Source organism: Narcine bancroftii, chromosome 4 (genome assembly GCF_036971445.1).
Source record: "Narcine bancroftii isolate sNarBan1 chromosome 4, sNarBan1.hap1, whole genome shotgun sequence".
NCBI classification, from domain to species: domain Eukaryota; kingdom Metazoa; phylum Chordata; class Chondrichthyes; order Torpediniformes; family Narcinidae; genus Narcine; species Narcine bancroftii.
Window position 1 is genome coordinate 314,739,624 of NC_091472.1, and position 18,692 is coordinate 314,758,315.

Here is an 18,692-nt window from a genome sequence, read left to right on the forward strand (position 1 = left end):
TGGTGAGGTGAAATAGAAAGGGAAGGGGGTGGAGAGCTGATAGAGGAAGGGAAGGGAAAGGGGAAAAAGAGAGCAGGTAAGCAGAAAATGGAGAGGCCAATGTTAATGTCGTGTGACTGGAGTGTTTCGCAAATCTCCTCTCTAAAGCTTCCACGTTCTTTCTGCAATGAGGCGACCAGAACTAAATGCAACTTTCGAAGGAAGAATCGCTCCCAAGTATAGACCAACCATCTGAGAATCCTACTGGGCCAAAACAGGTTTATTTACCCTATCGGATGGCAGAGACCAAGTTCCAGATCCAGGTGACATCTTTTGAAAGATCACGCCAGGTCACGTCCAGATGTGCTTCTCCACACAAAGGGGGAAAGAGCAAAAGAGAAACAGGAGCTGGTTCCGATAATCGAGGCCACTTCCCCTGTAATCTGCCCTTCCCTTCATTTGGTTAGCCTGTGTTCCTCCCCCTGCCAAAATCCTCCCTCCCCTCCCACTCAGACGCCTGCCTTCTCTTTGCTCACACCTTGACGAAGGGCCCAAGCCCAAACCATTGGTCACCCTTTGCTCACACCTTGATGAAGGGCCCAGGCCCAAACCGTTGGTCACCCTTTACTTCCCTTGCAGGCTGCCTGGCCTGCTGAGCTTCTCCACCACATTTCTGTTCTCCTTGGCAATGTTTAAAAGGCATGGAGAAACGCTCACAAACAGGCAGGGAACAGAGAGTATGTAGGCAGAAGTGTGGTTTAAATTGGCCATGTGGTCAACACAGAGCTCGTGGGCCGAAGGGCCTGTCCTTGTGTAACCTTATGTTTCTGTTTTATCACATGACAATGAAAGAATCTTTAATCTGCATTGTTCTGATATCTCAGTTTCTACTCCAAACATCAAACTTCAGCTCCATCCCCAAAATTAACCATGACCCAACCATGTCTGTGTTTGGTCCATTGCCCGCTACATTTTCATAAGAACATGAAATAGGAGCTGGAGTCGGCCATCCGGCCCATCGAGCCTGCTCCGCTATCCAATGTGATCATGGCTGATCCGATGATTGGCTCATCGCCACCCATCTGCCTTTCCCCCATGTCCCTTAATTCCCTGACTATGTAAAAATCTATCCAACCTTGCCTTAAATATATTTACTGAGGTCTCCTCCATTGCTTCAACGGGCAGCGAATTCCACGGAATCACCACCCTCTGGGAAAAGCAGTTCCTCCTCATCTCCGTCCTAAATCTACTGCCGTGAATCTTGAGACAACGTCCCCTCGTTCTGGACTCCCCCACCAATGGGAACAACTTACCTACCATATGTGCTGGTGTATAGGTCAACTCTGTAAGGCACTGACCACTGACCAGCAGAGTGATACTGTCACAATATTTTAATACCAAATTACCCTTTAAAGGTTTTAATTTTACTACCATTGGCTCCTGTTACTGCCCCATTTGAGACCTGTACAGACCCAACAGCGATCGGACTGGGCGGATGGACCCCGTGGGGGAGCGCTGAGACTTTGTTGGACACCCGCAGATTTGTCCCAATGAATGGGGAATACCCCTCAATGTGCACGCATTCTTCCCACTGTCGCCACTTGTGTGGAGGCAAGTCGGGGTGTCAGTGCGAAGAAGGTGGTAAGGTGGGCACAAGGTCTGACCGGGATACTTGGGTTGGAGCTGGGGGGATGGGGATAGGATATGGAAGGGAGGGGAAGATGGCAGCAGTGTTGAGACTTCACTGTCAAGGTTCGGATTTTAGACCCTGGAGTATAAGACGATCCTAATTTTGAGGAGATGTTTTAAAGTTTCGGATCGATCATGTTCTACACCGGCCTATACTGTACCTCCATGGACCTGTCTAAATGACTCCAAAACATTGTGATTATCTCTATTTTGACCACTTCCTTTGGGAGCTCTTTCCACACACCGAGCACCCTCTGTGTGAAAATGTTGCCCCTCAGATCCCCCTTTACATGGTGACAGGATCTGGAAGACATTTCCTACCATGCAAGCAATCACTGCCTGGTATTATTTAGAAGCATTGCCTCAAAACTTTTGTTGAGAAATAACTAACTGGATAATCATTTTGGGTCTGCAATTTTCCCAGGGAAAATTCTTTACCAGAATCCAGCATTGTGGCAAGGAAGCATGGTGGTGGGGATCGAACCCGGGGCTCAGGAGATGGAGCTGCCATAACACCTTCAGGGCCCCGGGATTCAATTGCCACCTCCGGAGTTCGCATATTCTCCCTGTGAGATTCCCCGGTTTCCTCTTGCATCCCAAAGACGGGAGGGAGTCACAGTCCGTGGTAAATTGCCCCGGAGTGTGGGTGAGGGGTGGAATGACATTTGGTTTAGTTTAGTTTATTTATAGAGCACAATTTAAAACAACTCACATTGACCAAAGTGCTGTACAGATCATAAATGACAACTTAACTTAACCAGCTATTCAAAGTGCAGAATAAAACAGGTCCCTGAGGTTTACAATTGAACCTACAACGTGGTAACAATCGCCTCCAAACACATGTGAGTGAAAATACAACTTCAGCCTGGATTTAACGGAGTTAAAGGAAGGGGCTGATTTGATGGAAGGAGGAATATTGTTCCACAGTTTTGGGGGGCCACTATCCCAAAGGCGCGATCTCCCCTGAATTTGCAATTTGAACGCAGAACAGCCAAGCGCTCTAAATTGGCCGATCTGAGGGGTCTTGAGGTGGAGTAGGGCGTTAGGAGATCAGTGATGTAGGAGGGGGCTAGTCCATTGAGGGCTTTGTAAACAAACTGGAGAACTTTAAAATCTATCCTGAGCATACAAGAAGTCGGTGGAGGGAGGGGAGAATAGGGGGGATCTGGTCCCCTTTATTGGCTCCTGTCAGGAGCCTGGCTACCACATTCTGAACCATTTGCAGCCGAGGTAATGATGACCAAATAATTCCTGTGTAAAGAGAGTTATAGTAGTCTAAATGGAAGAAAATGAGGGTGCGGAGAACTTTCTCGAGGTCTTTCGGTGACAGGAACGGTTTGATTTTAGCCATTGTGCGGAGCTGGATAAAACTGGCTTTTATTCTGCATTGACTTGAAGGTGGAATTGAATATCAGACCAAGGGATCTGACGTGTGGTTTAATGAGGGTGGGTAAGTTGCCAAGGGTATTGGTGATAATTTTGGTGGAGGTGGGGGGGCCAAATAGGATGATCTAAGATTTGACTTTGTTTAGCTGCAGGATGTTTCGAACCATCCAGCACTTTGTCCACCAGTCGATGAGGCTGATTATCTTTGCTTGATTGTTGGGTTTCAGGGGTAGACAGCGCTGGGTGCCATCAGCATAGCAGTGGAAGGGGATGCCATGTTTCTGGATGATATGGCCGAGGGGAAGAAGAGAATGGGGCCCAGAATAAACCCCACAGGAAAGGGTAGCAGAGGAGGATGAAAATTTCCCCATGTTGACTGAGAAAGTCCTATCACTGGGGTAAGATTTAAACCAGTTCAGGCTTGTGCCACCTTCTGCCGGAAGCGGAAAAAAGTGGTGTGGGTTGCGGTTTAGGTCCAATTGGCAGTTGATTGTTGGCAGCTACTAGTTGGGAAGGGATAACTTCAAGAATAACTGGGGCAGCACAGTTAGCGTAGGAGGGGACATGGTTAGTGTAGGGGGGATGGTTAGTGTAGAGCGCACAGTTAGTGTAGGGGGTGGTACACTTAGTATAGTGGTTAGTGCAACGCCTTTATAGAGCCGGTGATCAGGACCATGGTTCGAATCCCACGCTGTCTGTAAGGTCTTTGTATGTTGTACTGGGGGTCGTAGGTTAATTGGGTTATTTGGGCAGCACAGACTTGAGGGTCAGAAGAGCATGTTACTGTATGTCTAAATTTAAAAAAAACAGTCCAAAAGACTCCATCCATTAGATTAAATTTTTAACAAGATTCTGTTAGCAATATTCATGGAAATGAGCTGAGTTTTAATTTCACCTGTCTGTCCATGTTACATCTTCTGTTATACCATATGATATAGGAGTAGATGTAGGCCATTCTGTCCCTCCATTCCATCATGAGCTGTTCTATTCTCTTTCTCAGCCCCACTCTCCTGCCTTCTCACTATAACCTTTGATCCTTTGACTCTTCAGATACTTACCAATCTCTGAATTAAATACACCCAATGACCTGGCCTCCACAGCCACCTGTGGTAGCAAATTCCAGAGGTTCACCACTCTCTGTTTTAAATGAGCGTCCTTCAATCCTGAAGTTATCCTAGGCTCCCCTAACACTTTGCCGCATCTACTCTGTCCACACCTTTCAACATTCAAATTGTTTCTCTGAGGTCCCCCTCAGTCTTCTCAGTCCAAGAGCCTTTAAACATTCGTTATACGTTAATCCTTTCATTTCAGGAATCATCCTTGTGAATCATCTCTGAACCCTCTCCAATGCCAGCACATTCTTTCGTAAATAAGGCACGTAAAACTGTACCCTGTATCCACATGAGGTCTCACCAGAGCCTTATAAAGCCGCAAAATCACATCCCTGTTCTTGTATCCTTTCCCTCTACATATGATGCCAACACTGCATTCGCCTTCTTCACCACCGACTCAACCTGGAGGTTCACCTTCAGGGGATCCTGCACAAGGGCTCCCAAGTCCCTTTGCACCTCTGAATTTTGAATTTTCCACACAGACAGCCTTTTTATTCCTTCTACCAAAGTGCACGACCGGACACTTTCCAACACTGCCCCTTCTCCCAATCTATCAAAGTTTCTCTGCAGCCTCTCTGTTCCCTCCTCTCTACCTGCCCCTCCAACTGTCTCTGGACCATCTGTAAACTTAGCCACAAAGCTATTTACTCCACAATATATATGTGTATGACACTCTCCCAGCCAGCACCATGTGGTCTCCGTCCAATCATGGACTGTTGTTCCCTCTGCTCCCACTCCCTTTTTCTCTAACACTTCCCAGTCCAGGAGCGTCCTCTACTCCTCTCTCCACGGATGCTGCCTGGCCATCAGGATATTTCCAGCACACTCTGTGAACGGAGTCGAGTCCGGTGTCACTCTTACGTTGTAAAATGCTTCCTCGAAGACCAGCAGAGGTCCTGTGAAGCCAATTACCAGGAGGGGTTGAGCGCCCAGGAGGGAGAAGAAGATGCCCATCGCTGACGTGGAGACGATCAGCTCTGACACCCCGATCATTCCCTCCGTCTTTGTACCTGAAAAAGATGCAAGTCCCATCATTTGGAAGGATCGAATGCTCTAAAACCTGTACCTCATGGAGACCTAGCCCAGACCCCCATTCTGTCTCTTCCCCAATCCCTCTGTTTCATAAAAACACAAAAAAAGAGGAGCAGGAGTAGCCATTCAGTCTGTTGAGCCTGCTCCGCCATTCAATGTGATCATGGCTGATCTCCACGTACCTGCCTTTTCCCCATATCCCTTAACTCTTCTTCTGTGTAAAAATCTATCCAACGTTATCTTAAATCTATTTACTGAGTTCACCTCCACTGCTTCAATGGGCAGCGAATTCCATAGATTCACCCTCCTCTGAGAAAAGCAGTTCCTCTCATCTCCGCCCTAAATCTAATAACCTGAATTTTGAGGCTACATCCCCTAGTTCCGGTCTCCCCCACCAACGGGAACAACTTACCTACCTCCATCTTATCGCCAAAACACAGAAAGCTGAAGAAGCTTAGCAGGTCAAACAGTGTCCCTTATGTAGCAAAGGTAAGGATACAGAACTGACGTTTCGGGCTTGAGCCCCTCATCAAAGTATCAGAAAATGCCGGCAGGTGTACGAAACAAAAGTTTCGGGGTGGGGTGGCTGGCAAAGGCAGGAGATGATATGTGGAGAAAGGAGGGAGGGGACAGCAACAATGGGGGATGGTGGGGCTCTGTGGGTAAAAGAACTGGAAAGGCAAGAAAGGTGGGGAGGGAAGAGAAGGCGAGCTGGAGGGGGCCCAGCCAGAAAATAAGGTGGTGTTCCTCCAATCTGCAGGTGATCAGGGTGGGACAGTGCACAAGGCCATGGACAGACATGTGAGCACGGGAGTCAAAACGGTTAGCCACTGGGAGGTCGCTGTGGTTGCGAATGGAGTGGAGATGCTGAGCGAAGCGATCTCCTAGCCTGCCTCCGGAGAACGTCTTATGAAGCAGGTTGATAGAGCTACGGCTTTTCTCTTCGGTGCGACGAAGGATGAGAGGTGACTTAACGGAGGTGTATAAGATTATGAGGGCCTTAGATCGGGTGGACAGCCAGCAACTTTATCCCAAGGCGATGACAGCAAATACCAGAGGACATCTAAGAGGAGGAAAGTTTAGGGGACAAGTCAGGGGTAAATTTATTCACACAGAGAGGGGTGGGTGCCTGGAATGCATGGCCAGGGGTGGTGGTGGAGGCTGGTACAATTGGGACATTCAAAAGAATCTTAGAGGGACATGGATGCAAGAAAAATTGAAGGTTATGGGTGTGAGGGAGGGAAGGGTTAGATTGTTGTGGAGTAGGTTTACATGGGTCGGCATAAGATCATGGGCTGAAGGGCCTGTACTGTTCTGGAATCTTCTATGTTCTATGCAACCATGTGGTCATAAAATATATGGATCGGGGGGGGGGGGGCTGACCTTTTGTGAACTGCTGAAGTCAGGGGAGTGGGCTAGAAGGGTTGAACTGCCTCCTTCCCTTCTTCAGAGATATGCCCGCATCAGCTCTTGGTGTCAGCTGATAGTCAGGCAGAGGGTGTCAAATCCTCTCCTTACATACACTGCAATTGCTTCTCTCTCTTGTGTCTCCCCTCGAACAAAGGGTCTGCAACGAAAATCTCTTCACATTTGTTTTGTTATTGTACGCCCTGTGGTATGGGTTGACCTGCCTGGATAGCATGCAAACCAAATGTCTCATGTGAGTTGGCGCATGTGACAAAAGGCAATTCACTTGATTATATCCGCATTGGATGAAAGAGGCCCCAGAAATTAATTCCTTGTAATGTAAGAAGCTGTTCAGCCCATCAAATCCATGCTGGCTTTTAAAGCAGTCCTGTCAATCCCTCTCCTCCACATATTTCCCAAAAATCGATCCTCTTTCGCATGCCCATCGACTTTTCCCAATTGTCCAACCTCCCAGGGGTGGTGTTCAGGAGACAGCCTGGTGTCTCTCTGTACCTGCCTCCTTGGTAGTGTAAGGTAAAAACATCATGAGTTGGGACCGGAGAAGGAGTCACCCAGTACTAAGGAGTAACAGGATGCAGGTGTGACCTTGTACGCTCAAGATAAGTGTGGCAATAACAAGATGATGTGCAGCAGACTAACAGAGAAGGGTAGCAACAGCTTATTCATTGGACAATGTAATGGTATGATAATTTACTAAGTGCGTGTCCTGAGGTATAAAAAAACATCACTTGCTGATATCAGGAGAATGCGCCTTCTCCAACTAACACTGTTAGTTGCAAGTGTTACAATCCGGTAATAAAGAAACTTGATTTCAACTCAGTCTGGTGTCTGACTCACTCATTCTCGAACAAAGCAGACCTAACAGTAGTCACACCCAAACACAAAGGATCTTTCCTCTCTCTCACCATCTTGGATGTAGCCTGCTTCCACCTCCAATATTTCCTGGGATGACAAGTTGAAAGACTGCTTCTGTAGGATTGGATACGGATGGCCACTGATGCAGTCTTCGTTCACAGAATCGTGGAAAGGTTACAAGGCACAAGGCGTTGTGGTCTCCTCAACTTCAGAGAGACGGGACACAGGCTGGGAGATCACTTGGTTGAGCACCTCGGCACTGTCTGCCACAATAGCGTGGATCTCCCAGTGGGCACCCATTTCAATTCCCCATCCCATTCCCTTGACGATATGTCTGTCCATGGTCTCATGTACAGCCAGACTAAGACCACCTACAAATTGGAGAAGCAATGCCTCATCTTCCACTTGGGCACCTTCCAACCAGATGGCATTGACATTGACCTCCAGTTTCAATAAAACATCCTTCCCCTCTTCTTTCTCCTCTCACCTTTCTCCCAGGTCTCTCCCTCTCTCCTTTCAGAGCCAAAATTAATTCTCACCTATCTTCAATTAACCCATTTGTTGGTCTGGATTCCTCCCCCTGCCCATTCTTCAGTCCTTATTCTGACACCTTCTTGTTCTTTGCTTATACCTCAAGGAAAGGCTCCAGCCTGAAATGTCCAACGATATATCTTGATCTCCTGTGGACACTATGAGACCGGATGAGTTTATCCAGCATTTCTGTAGACAAGGAGACCATTTGGCCCATTGTCTGCAGGCTAGTTGGGAAAGAGCTCCCCTGCCTAGCCCCCTCCTTGAGGCATTGGGATCATAATCCTGCAGTTCGATGCTCTTCACGTTCACCCAAGTACTTCAGACATGACAAGGATGTTGCCAAGATGATGTCCCAAACCTCCTGTGAAAACATCTTTCCTCATCTACCCTTTGATCTTCTGCCAACTCTGTCCTGTTGTTTCTGGTCCCTCAAGTTAAACTTCAAGTTTATTGACACATGCACCATGATGCAGTGATGGAGGTTGATTTGCGACCAGTCCAGCTAGATATGCCATGCATAGAACAAAAAGTGAGATACCATACCAAGTGCAGAGTTACAGAGAATAGTCAGTCAGGAAAGAGCAAAGGCAACATATTTTTCACTGGTGTGGGGTTCATTCAGGAGCCTGATAACAGCTGGAACAGGAACTGTCTTTGAATCAGGTAGTGCCTGATTTCACACTCATGAAGCTTCTACCCGATGCGAGGGGAATAGTGTGTGACCTTTATATGGCTTGTATAAATAGAACATGGAACATAGAACACTACAGCACAGTACAGGCCCTTCAGCCCTCAATGTTGTGCCAACCCGTATATTCCTTTTAAAAAAGTACTAAATCCTCCCTACCCCATAACCCTCTATTTTTCTTCCATCTATTTCCCTGTCTAAGAGTCTCTTAAATGCCTCTAGTGTTTCAGCTTCCACCACCACCCCTGGCAAAGTATTCCAGGCACCCACAACTCTCAGTGTAAAAAACTTACCCCTGATGTCTCCCCTAAACTTCCCTCCCTTCACTTTGTACACAAGGATGTTGGGAAACATAGAGACTAATGCAAGGGAGGAACTGAAAGAAATCAGTATCTCTAAAGACATGGTCTTGGGGAAATTGATTGGATTGAAGGCAGATAAATCCCAAGGTCCTGATAATCTACATCCTAGGGTACTCAAGGAAGTGGCCATTCAGATAGCAGATGCTTTAAGAATTATTTTCCAGAACTCGATAGACTCAGGATCAATACCCATGGATTGGAGGGTAGCTAATGTTACCCCACTATTTAAAAAGGGGGGTAGAGAAAAAGCGGGGAATTATAGGCCGGTGAGCCTTACATCAGTAATGGGCAAATTGATGGAATCCATTATTAAGGATGTAATAGCGGAGCATATGACTAGCAGAGAAGGGATCGGACGGAGTCAACATTGATTTACAAAAGGTAAATCGTGCTTGACAAATCTATTGGAATTCTTTGAGATGGTGACAGGTAAAATAGATGGGGGAGAGCCAGTGGATGTGGTGTACCTGGACTTCCAAAAGGCCTTCAATAAGGTCCCGCATAAACGACTGGCTTCCAAAATCAAGGCTCATGGGATTGGGGGCAAGGTATTGATGTGGATTGAGAACTGGCTGGCAGGTAAAAGACAGAGAGTTGGGATAAATGGCTCGTTTTCTGAGTGGCAGGCGGTGACCAGTGGGGTATCACAGGGATCTGTACTGGGACCCCAGCTGTTCACAATTTACATTAATGATCTGATGAGGGGATTGGATGTAATATCTCCAAATTTGCAGATGACACTAAGCTAGGAGGGGTTGTGTGCACGGAAGAGGGGGTCAAGAAGCTCCAGTGTGATTTGGATAAATTGAGGGACTGGGCAGATCCATGGCAAATGCACTACAATGTGGATAAATGTGAGGCTATCCACTTTGGTAATACAAACTGGAGGGCAGATTACTATTTGAATGGCAATAGATTAAGAGATGGGGAAGTGCAGAGAGACCTAGGGGTACTTGTACACCAGTCTCTGAAGGCGAGCATGCAGGTACAGCAGGCGGTTAAAAAGGCAAATAGTATGTTGGCCTTCATATCAAGAGGGTTTGAGTATAGGAACAAGGATACCTTACTGCAGCTGGTGAGACCCCACCTGGAGGATTGTGTGCAGTTTTGGTCACCTTATCTAAGGAAGGATGTTCTTGCAATGGAGGGAGTGCAGAGGCGATTCACCAGGCTGATACCTGGAATGGCAGGAATGACTTAGGAGGAAAGATTGCGCAAATTGGGATTGTACTCGCTGGAGTTTAGAAGATTGAGAGTGGATCTCATAGAGACGTATAAAATTCTGGCAGGATTGGACAGAATGGATGCGGAAGGGATGTTTCCAATGGTGGGGGAGTCCAGAACCCAGAGCCATGGTTTGAGGATAATAGGCAAACCATTTAGGACCGAGATGAGGAGGAATTTCTTGACCCAGAGGGTGGTGAATCTGTGGAATTTATTGCCACAGAGGGCAGTAGAGGCAGGTTCATTAAATATATTTAAGAGGGAATTAGATCTATTTCTTCAGTATAAGGGTATTAAAGGTTACAGAGAGAAGGCGGGCCGGGGTACTGAACTTTAAGATCAGCCATGATCTCGTTGAATGGCGGAGCAGGCTCGAAGGGTCGAATGACCTACTCCTGCTCCTATCTTCTATGTTTCTATGTTTCTAAATCCCCTGGGGTTTGCTGATCCTACCCTGAGAAATAGACACTGCTGTTCACCTTATCAATACCTCTCATCATCTTGTCGACCTCTATCAAGTCTCCTCTCATTCTTCTACGCTCCAAGAAGAAAAGTCCCAGCTCTGTTAACCCTGCCTCATAAGACTTGTTTCCCAATCGAGGCAACATCCTGGTAAATCTCCTCTGCCCCTTCTCCATAGCTTCCACATCCTCCCTGTAATGAGGTGACCAGAACTGAACACAATATTGCAAATGTGGTCTCACCAGAGATTTGTAGAGTTGCATCGTGACCCCTCGACTCCTGAACTCAATCCCTCGACTAATGAAACCCAGCATTCCATAGACCTTCTTAACTATCCTGTCAACCTGTGCAGCAACCTTGAGGGATGTATGGATTTGGACCCCAAGGTCCCTCTGTTCATTCACACTCTGAAATAACTGACCATTAGCCCTGTACTCAGTCTTCTGGCTTGTCCTTTCAGACACTAGGTATCATGAAGAGGTTGTAAAATGGATTCGAAATTGGGTGAATGGGAGAAGCCAGAGAGTAGTGGTGGATGATGTTTCTCAGACTGGAGGGCTATGACTAGTGGTGCCTCAGGGATCGGTGCCGGGACCATTGTTGTTTGTCATCTATATCAATGATCTGGATGATAATGTGGGAAATTGGATCAGGAAGTTTGCAGATGACACTAAGATTGGAGACATTGTGGACAGTGAGGAAGGTTTTCAAAGCTTGTAAAGGGATCTGGACCAACTGGAAAAATGAGCCAAAAAGTGGCAGATGGAATTTAATACAGACAAGTTTGAAAGGACAAACCAAGGTAGAACATACACAGTAAATGGTCGGGTATTGAGGGGTGTGGTAGAATAGAGGGATCTGGAAATACAGGTACACAATTCCCTGAAAGTGGTGTCACAGGTAGACAGGGTTGTAAAGAGAGCTTTTGGCATCTTGGCCTTCATAAATCAAAGTATTGAATACAGGAAATGGAATGTTATGGTGAGGTTGTATTAGACATTGGTGAGGCCAAATTTGGAGTATTGTGTACAGTTCTGGTCATCAAACTACAGGAAAGATATCAATAAGATAGAAAGAGTGCAGAGAGGGTTTACTAGGATGTTGCTGGGTCTTCAGGAACTGAATAACAGGGAAAGGTTAAACAAATTGGGACTTTATTCCTTGAAGCGAAGAAGATTGAGGGGAGATTTGATGAAAGTTTACAAAATTAGGAGGGGTATAGACAGAGTAAATGCTCTTTCCATTTTGATTAGGAGAGATAAATCCGAGAGGACATAGCTTTAGGGTGAAAGGGTAAAGGTTTAGGGGGAACATTAGGGGGATCTTCTTCACTCAGAGAGTGGTGGGAGTGTGGAATGAGTGCCATCTGACGTGGTAAATGCGACTCACTCTTAAGTTTTAAAATAATCTGTATAGATACATGGATGGGAGAGGTCTGGAGGTTATGGAATGGGTCCAGGTCAGTGGGACTAGTGGTATGATCTTTTTGGCTCAGACTCGAAGGGCCAAAGGGCCTGTTTTCTATGTTGTAATGTTCTATGGTTCTAATGTTAGGGTTGACATAAAAACCTTGCAGAAGAACCCTCATCACTGTGGCAGCTATAATGAGGCAATAAACTTGAAATAAAACATTGAGCTGGATTCAAATTCATGATTATTGTCGCATGTACCAAGGCGCAGTGATAGAGGTTGTTTTGCGAGGAGACCATTTCACCATCTCATACATAGTACAGCTGGTTTGTCTCAATACAGAGTGCAGAGTTACAGAGAGGGAAAAGCTGGTGCAGAGCAAAGACAACATAGTTTTAGATAAATCCCTTCAACTTAATCTCTCTGGGTCCTTCATAATTTTATGCACCTCGCCAGTAACAGTCAAGCCAAAGAAACTCTCTGTAACTCTGCACTTTCTTGCTGTACCATGTATGACATGTCATAAGACCATAAGATATAGGAGCAGGAAGGCATTTGGTCCATCGGATCTGCCCCACCCATTCCATCATAAGCTGATCCATTCTCCCACTTAACCACATTTCCTGGCCTTTCCTCATATCCTTTGATACCCTGACTATTTGGGTACCTATCAATCTCTGCCTTAAATGCACCCAACGACCTGGCCTCCATAGCCGCCCGTGGCAGCAAATTCCAGAGGTTCTCTGGCTAAAGAAGTTCCTCCGTTCTTCAATCCTGAAGTTGTGCCCTCTTGTCCTTGACTCCCCCGCCCCCCTACTGTGAGAAACAACTTTGCTGCTGTGCAGGCCGTTCAACATTCAAGATGCTTCTATGAGGATTCCCCCCTCATTCTTCTGAACTCCAAGGAGTCCAGTCCAAGAGCCGTCAAATGTTCCTCATATGCTAATCCCTTCATTCTTGTGAATCTTCTCTGAACCCTCTCCAATGCCACCACATCCTTTCTTAAATAAGGACCCCAAAACTGTACCCTGTACTCTAAGGGAGGCCTCACTAATGCCTTATAAAGCCTCAGCATCACAACCCTGCTCTTACGTCCCACTTCCCATGATATTAAACTTGAACAAGCCCTGCTTATCCAACCTTACAAGGTGGTGACCAGAACTGTACAGCTGTGTGGTGTCTGGATGGAGGGAGTCAGGAAAATGGCCCCAAACCTTCTGGACAAAGAATCCTGACCCAAAACATTTCTCTCCACAGATACTGCCTGGCCTGCTGAGACCTCAAACCTCTGGTTGCTCATGTCTTTCCCCAAACAAATCGTGCTTTCCAAAGTCTTGAGTGAGGGAGGGAAGAGAGAGGGAGAAGGAGAGGGTAAAGGGAGGATTGAGAAGGCTGAGAGGAGGTAGTGAGGAAGAAGACATAAGAGAGAGGATATAGGAAAGGAGTGATGTCTGAGGAAGGGAGGGTATTGGTGGAAGAGAAGGAAGAATCGTCTAGTCTCAGGGAAGGGTGATAATGAGAAAAAGTGAGAGGGGAGAGAAGGGAAATGGGAGGCAGAGACAAGAGTAAGGAGAGGAAGGACGGGGAGCAAGGGAGGGGAGAGGGAGAGTGGGGAGAGAGGAGAGTGGGGGGGGAGAGGGAAGGAAGAGGAAGGGAGAGGGGAAGAGTGGGGGGAGAGAGGGAAGGAAGGGGAAGGGAGATGGGAGAGTGGGGGGAGAGAGGAGGGAAGGAAGAGGGAGAGGGAGGAGAGAGGAGGGCTGGAGAGACATTAATCTGCTGCGATGGGGGGAGGGGGAGGTTACCTAGCAAGCCCCCGAAGGTGATGGCGGGAGAGAGTGCAGCGAAGTAGATGAAGATGGTGGCGGCCAGGCACTGGCAGTTGAAGGCGTCGCGGATGTCACTCAGGTACTTGGGGTACCTCCGCTTGACATCTTGTATCAGGCCCCCAAAGAGAAGGTGGGTCCTTTCCAGAGGGTCATCCTCTTCGTGCCCCGTCACCTCCCTGCACAGATCTGGGGAGGAAAGCAAAGAATGGCTCAAGGCATTTCACAGGCTAACTAACAAGAGTATTGTAAGATAACGGGTCATTCATGGGATAAACCGGTGCAACAGGGGAAAAAATCAGGGGGTAACGATAATTGATTGAATACAGCTGTGGTAACTCTCGGGGTAACTTGGGGTAACAGGGTAGGTCAGGGGCTAACAATAGAGTAATAGTGGGGGAACGTGAAGTAATAGTGGAGTCATTCATCAGGTAAAAGTGGAGAGGAGCTTCACTCTGTCTCTGACCCCAGGAGTGTGTGATGGGATGGTGTGGAGGGAGCTTCACTCTGTGTCTGTCCCTGAGAGTGCGTGACGGGTCACTCTACACATAAGGTGCCAGTTTGGAGGGTCGGTACATCAAGGGTCAACTGCCAGATGTGCTACATCTCACCTTTGATGTCCAACAGGGATTCCTCCTTCTTCAGAGCCTTCTTCTGCTCTCTCTCCCTCCTCTTCCTCAGCATCTCCTTCTGAAAGGTGGCAACGGATCTGAGCAGGTCCTTGCCTTCCAGTTCCAGGGGTGGAATGACAATGCTGCAGTCCAGGAACTCATTGATGGCATTCAGGAGGTCCTGCCGGTCATCAGCCAGGTAGGCAGCCTCGTTGAAATCCTGCACCATGGACAACCTTGAGATCAGCGGGCGCGGAACGGTTGGCAAAAGGCTGTTACAGCGCCAGAGACCCGGTTTCAAATCCTGCACTGCCTGCAAGAGTTTGAATGTTCTCTCCGTGTTTGTGTGGGTTTCCTCTGGATGCTACGGTTTCCTCCCACCGTTCGAAAGTTGCCCAGGTTTAGAAGGTTACTGGCCCACATGTAATTGGGCAGCATGGTCTCATGGGGCGGAAGGGCTTTTCACTGTGCAGTAAGACTATATTTAAAAGAATAATAATAATTGAACATTAAGGGGAGGCTGGACTTGGTTTTAAGATAGAGTTGACGAATGAAGAAAAGATGAGGGGCTTTTCCCAGGGTGGGGTGTTTAATGGGCCTTTTACACAGACAATTAAAACCAGGTATTATCCTCCTTTCGAACATTTCACCTCGCTGCGTAAACACATCAAAGGCAGATCGGGGGGTCTGAACTTACCTGGATTTAATCCTCCAAGGTAGGTAGTCAGAGGTGGAACGTATTGATGTGGGGCCAGTCTAAAAGGGGCAACCCGTTGAACGGGACGGGAAGATGTTGGGTCCAGATAAAGTATTGTTTAACGTTTTCCCACGCTGTTTTAGAAACTGTGCATGTTTTATTCCCATAACATTTTCCCATGCTCCTTTATAAATTGGACAGAGGGTTTGCGATCACACGTAGCTTTTATTCACACACAACTTGTAGAAGAGCATGGGGATGAAGCCAAAAGATTGGGGCACTGCTGGAGCCGCTATAGCAGCAGCCCTGCCGCTGGTGCGGACCCGCAGGGAGTGTGGGAGCGGAGATGCAGCGCTCCTGCAGGGTCCAGCCGACTACTGTCCGCTCTGCACGGGCTTTGAATGGTCCATTGGGGGAACCGACGGTGGTTTTAGTTGAAATCCTGGGACCGCGGGGTCTGCGCCCAAGATGGCAATGCCTATTAATCGGCCATAGCCACGAGGGCTGCAGACCCCAGGGAAGTGGAGAACTGGAGCAGGGCACCAGTAGACGGGAAGATCATGCACTAACTGAGAAGGAGAAGCAGAAGAGGCAACCTGCAGGGATGGTGACCACGGCGGTGAACCAGTGAGGGGGCTCTGGAGCTAAGGGACCAGTGCGTGCAGTGGGCTGCTGGCAACTCAAGGCGAGGAACCCATAGAAGCTGTGGGCTACTGGAAACCGCTGTCAGGAGACTCGCGCCAGGCTGCGGACTGCTGGGGACTGGTTCGAACAGGCTGGAGGGGTACCAGGTATCAGAACTGTAATACAAGAGGGTGCTGAGGGCACTGGAGGGTCCCTGATTGTGTTGGAGGTTTGGATCTGGAGTTCGGGTTGCCAGTGATTTGGACTGGACTCTGTGGGGGCTGCAGAAGCCCTGGAGGTGAATCTACGGACTCGGTGACTCTGGGGCGACGACTATCTCCGACTACAAGTCTGACTGTAAAGAGCACTTGGGTAATTCCTACCAGTGGCGAATCTGTCTGCCTTGGATCAGGCAAAAGGAAATTTCATGTAATATGACATAAATTTCATGTTATATTTACTATGATAACAAATTGAATCCTGAAAATGTTAACGGGTATGAAACCCGTGCGCACACAGTCCGAATCAGATTCTTTCTCAACACAACATCACACTAGGTGCCGACGCTACTGTTCTACACGTCCCGCCTCTTTTGCTTCGGGAAGCTGGCTTGCTTTGTAAAAGGACTCACTGTGCCGGGTTTTCTTCTGTTCTGTGTGAACAAGCAAGCCGGCTTCCAGAGATGGGTCATTTATAAGGCACTAATGTGGCTTTTCAGTGTAAAATGGGCTTAAAACTCATGGGCATAGGTTTAAGGTGGGAGCCTTAACCTGAGGGGTGATATTTTCACCCAGAGGAAGGTGAATGTGTGTAGTGAACTGGGGTTCACTAGAAATGTACTGTACTGACGACTAGTCCCACCTCCCAGCTCTTCCCCTGGGACCCCTTATATAACCCTGGTTTCCCGCCTAAACCCAGAACCCCTCTGAAGCCTGTTCGTGAACCCTACCTGTGTTGTAAGCTAATAAAAGCGTTAGTTCTCCCTCCAATCGAGTGTGAGCTTTTATCTATGCTACAGTGTGAGGAATGAGCCTGCTGGAGGAAGTGGTAGAGGAGGGGACAGTTACATTTAGAAAACTTTGGGACAGGTTGATGGGTCTCGGATCAACACGGCATTTAAATTTAAAATTTCTATTTAGATATACTGCACGGTAACAGGCCATTTCAGCCCATGATTCCGTGCCGCCCAATTACACCCAATTTATCTATAACTCCCAGTAGGTTTCAAACGGTGGGAGGAATCGAGAGCCCTCAGGGAAAACACACACAGACATGGGGAGAACGTGCAAATTCCTTACTGATTGCTGGTGGTGTAACAGCATTGCGCTAACTGCTACGCCAAGCCTGAGCCACCCTTAATTTTTACTGTCGGTATGGTTAGCGTAGCGGTCACCCATCAAAAACTCAGCAGGTCATGCAGTATCCATAGGAAGTACAAGGCAGTCAAGGTTTCAGGCCTGAGCCCTTCATCAGGAGTGTCGAAAATCAGGTCGATGTCTGAATAAAAAGGTGGAGGAGGTGGGAGGAGGAGAGGAGGGGAAGAAGGGGCGGGGGAGGTGACAGATGGGAAGATGGATGAGAACGTGATAGCGAGGGCAAAGGGCTAAGAAGTCCAGCTCTCTGATAGAAGGAAGGGAAGGGGAGGGGAGCTGGAGGAGAAGAGACTGACCGAAGGAAATGGACAGAGCCCCTGGGGAACAATTCAGTATTTGTCAGTGCCGAGATGGAAGATCCCTTCCAATTTGCCGGTGGCCTCAGTTTGGCAGTGCGTGGGTACAAGTGTAATGCTTCCTGCGGTCACAGGGATAGGTACCGAGGGGGCGATTGGTGGAAATGGATGAGTGGACGAGGGAGTCCCGGAGGGACAGGTCCCTGCGGAAAGTGGGGAGGGGAGGGTGCTGGGACCAGCACTTTGTTGAACGCAGGGGCAGCGAGGACTGTACCTTGTCGGACATGAGGGTGGAGACACTGCGGCCGATCTCATGGTAGTCCATGCTGCACTGCGGTGGGCCGAGCAGCACAAAGAGGAAGCGCACGGGGACCGACACCTCCAGCACCGACTCCAGCAGCACGCTCTCACTCAGCCGAACAAAGGCCATCGTCGGCTGCTCCAGAAAAGCCAGGGTCCCTGAGAAAATGAGGAACAGAGGACTTCTGAGAGAGCTCAGGATCGTTAAAGATTTAGTCCCTTCTCCGCACGTCCATTCTCCCTAACATTTATTCCCTGAATGCTTCCAGAGTGGTCTCAGACCTTCAAGGGCTTTTTTCAGTGATCAGAATAAGCCCCCCCACCCCAACCATCAGCTCTAACTTGGCCCCTCTGAGTTCACATACTTTTGAAAATTCCCCTCAGAATCTCAGCTCTTCAGACAATGCGTTTCTCGACGAGCCTGATGAACGTTGGTTACCCTTTGCTTCCTACCCTTTGCTGTGTGACCTGCTGATTAAATTTTAATTTTAGACATACAGCACAGTACAAGGTCATTGCAGCCCACAAGCCAATTGACCTACAACCCCATTTTGTTTTAAAACTGGAACACCCAGAGGAAACCCATGCAGGGAGAACATGCAAACTCCATACAGACAGCACCGGATTCGAACCTAGGTTGCTAACGCTGTAGCAGCATTGCACTAACTGCTACACCGGTAATTTTCAAACATTTTCTTTCCACTCACATCCCACTTGAAGTAATCCCTATGCCATCGGTGCTCTGTGATGAGTAAGGGATTACTTCAGGTGAGATGTGAGTGGGAAGGGAAGGTTGAGAACCACTGC

At 47.9% G+C, this 18,692-nt stretch overlaps 1 protein-coding gene across 3 annotated transcripts in view; it reads right to left on the reverse strand.

Moving 5' to 3' along the window:
* The window catches only part of LOC138762281 (anion exchange protein 3-like), a 114,604-nt gene that overhangs the window by 19,000 nt on the left and 76,912 nt on the right, over positions 1-18,692 (reverse strand). For all 3 annotated transcript variants that reach the window (XM_069935987.1, XM_069935985.1, XM_069935986.1), the window contains 4 exons: positions 17,860-18,044; positions 14,596-14,815; positions 13,964-14,173; positions 5,028-5,176 (listed from right to left, as the gene is read on the reverse strand). In XM_069935987.1, the coding sequence (XP_069792088.1) occupies positions 5,028-5,176; positions 13,964-14,173; positions 14,596-14,815; positions 17,860-18,044 (764 nt within the window). The remainder of the gene's footprint in view (positions 1-5,027; positions 5,177-13,963; positions 14,174-14,595; positions 14,816-17,859; positions 18,045-18,692) is intronic.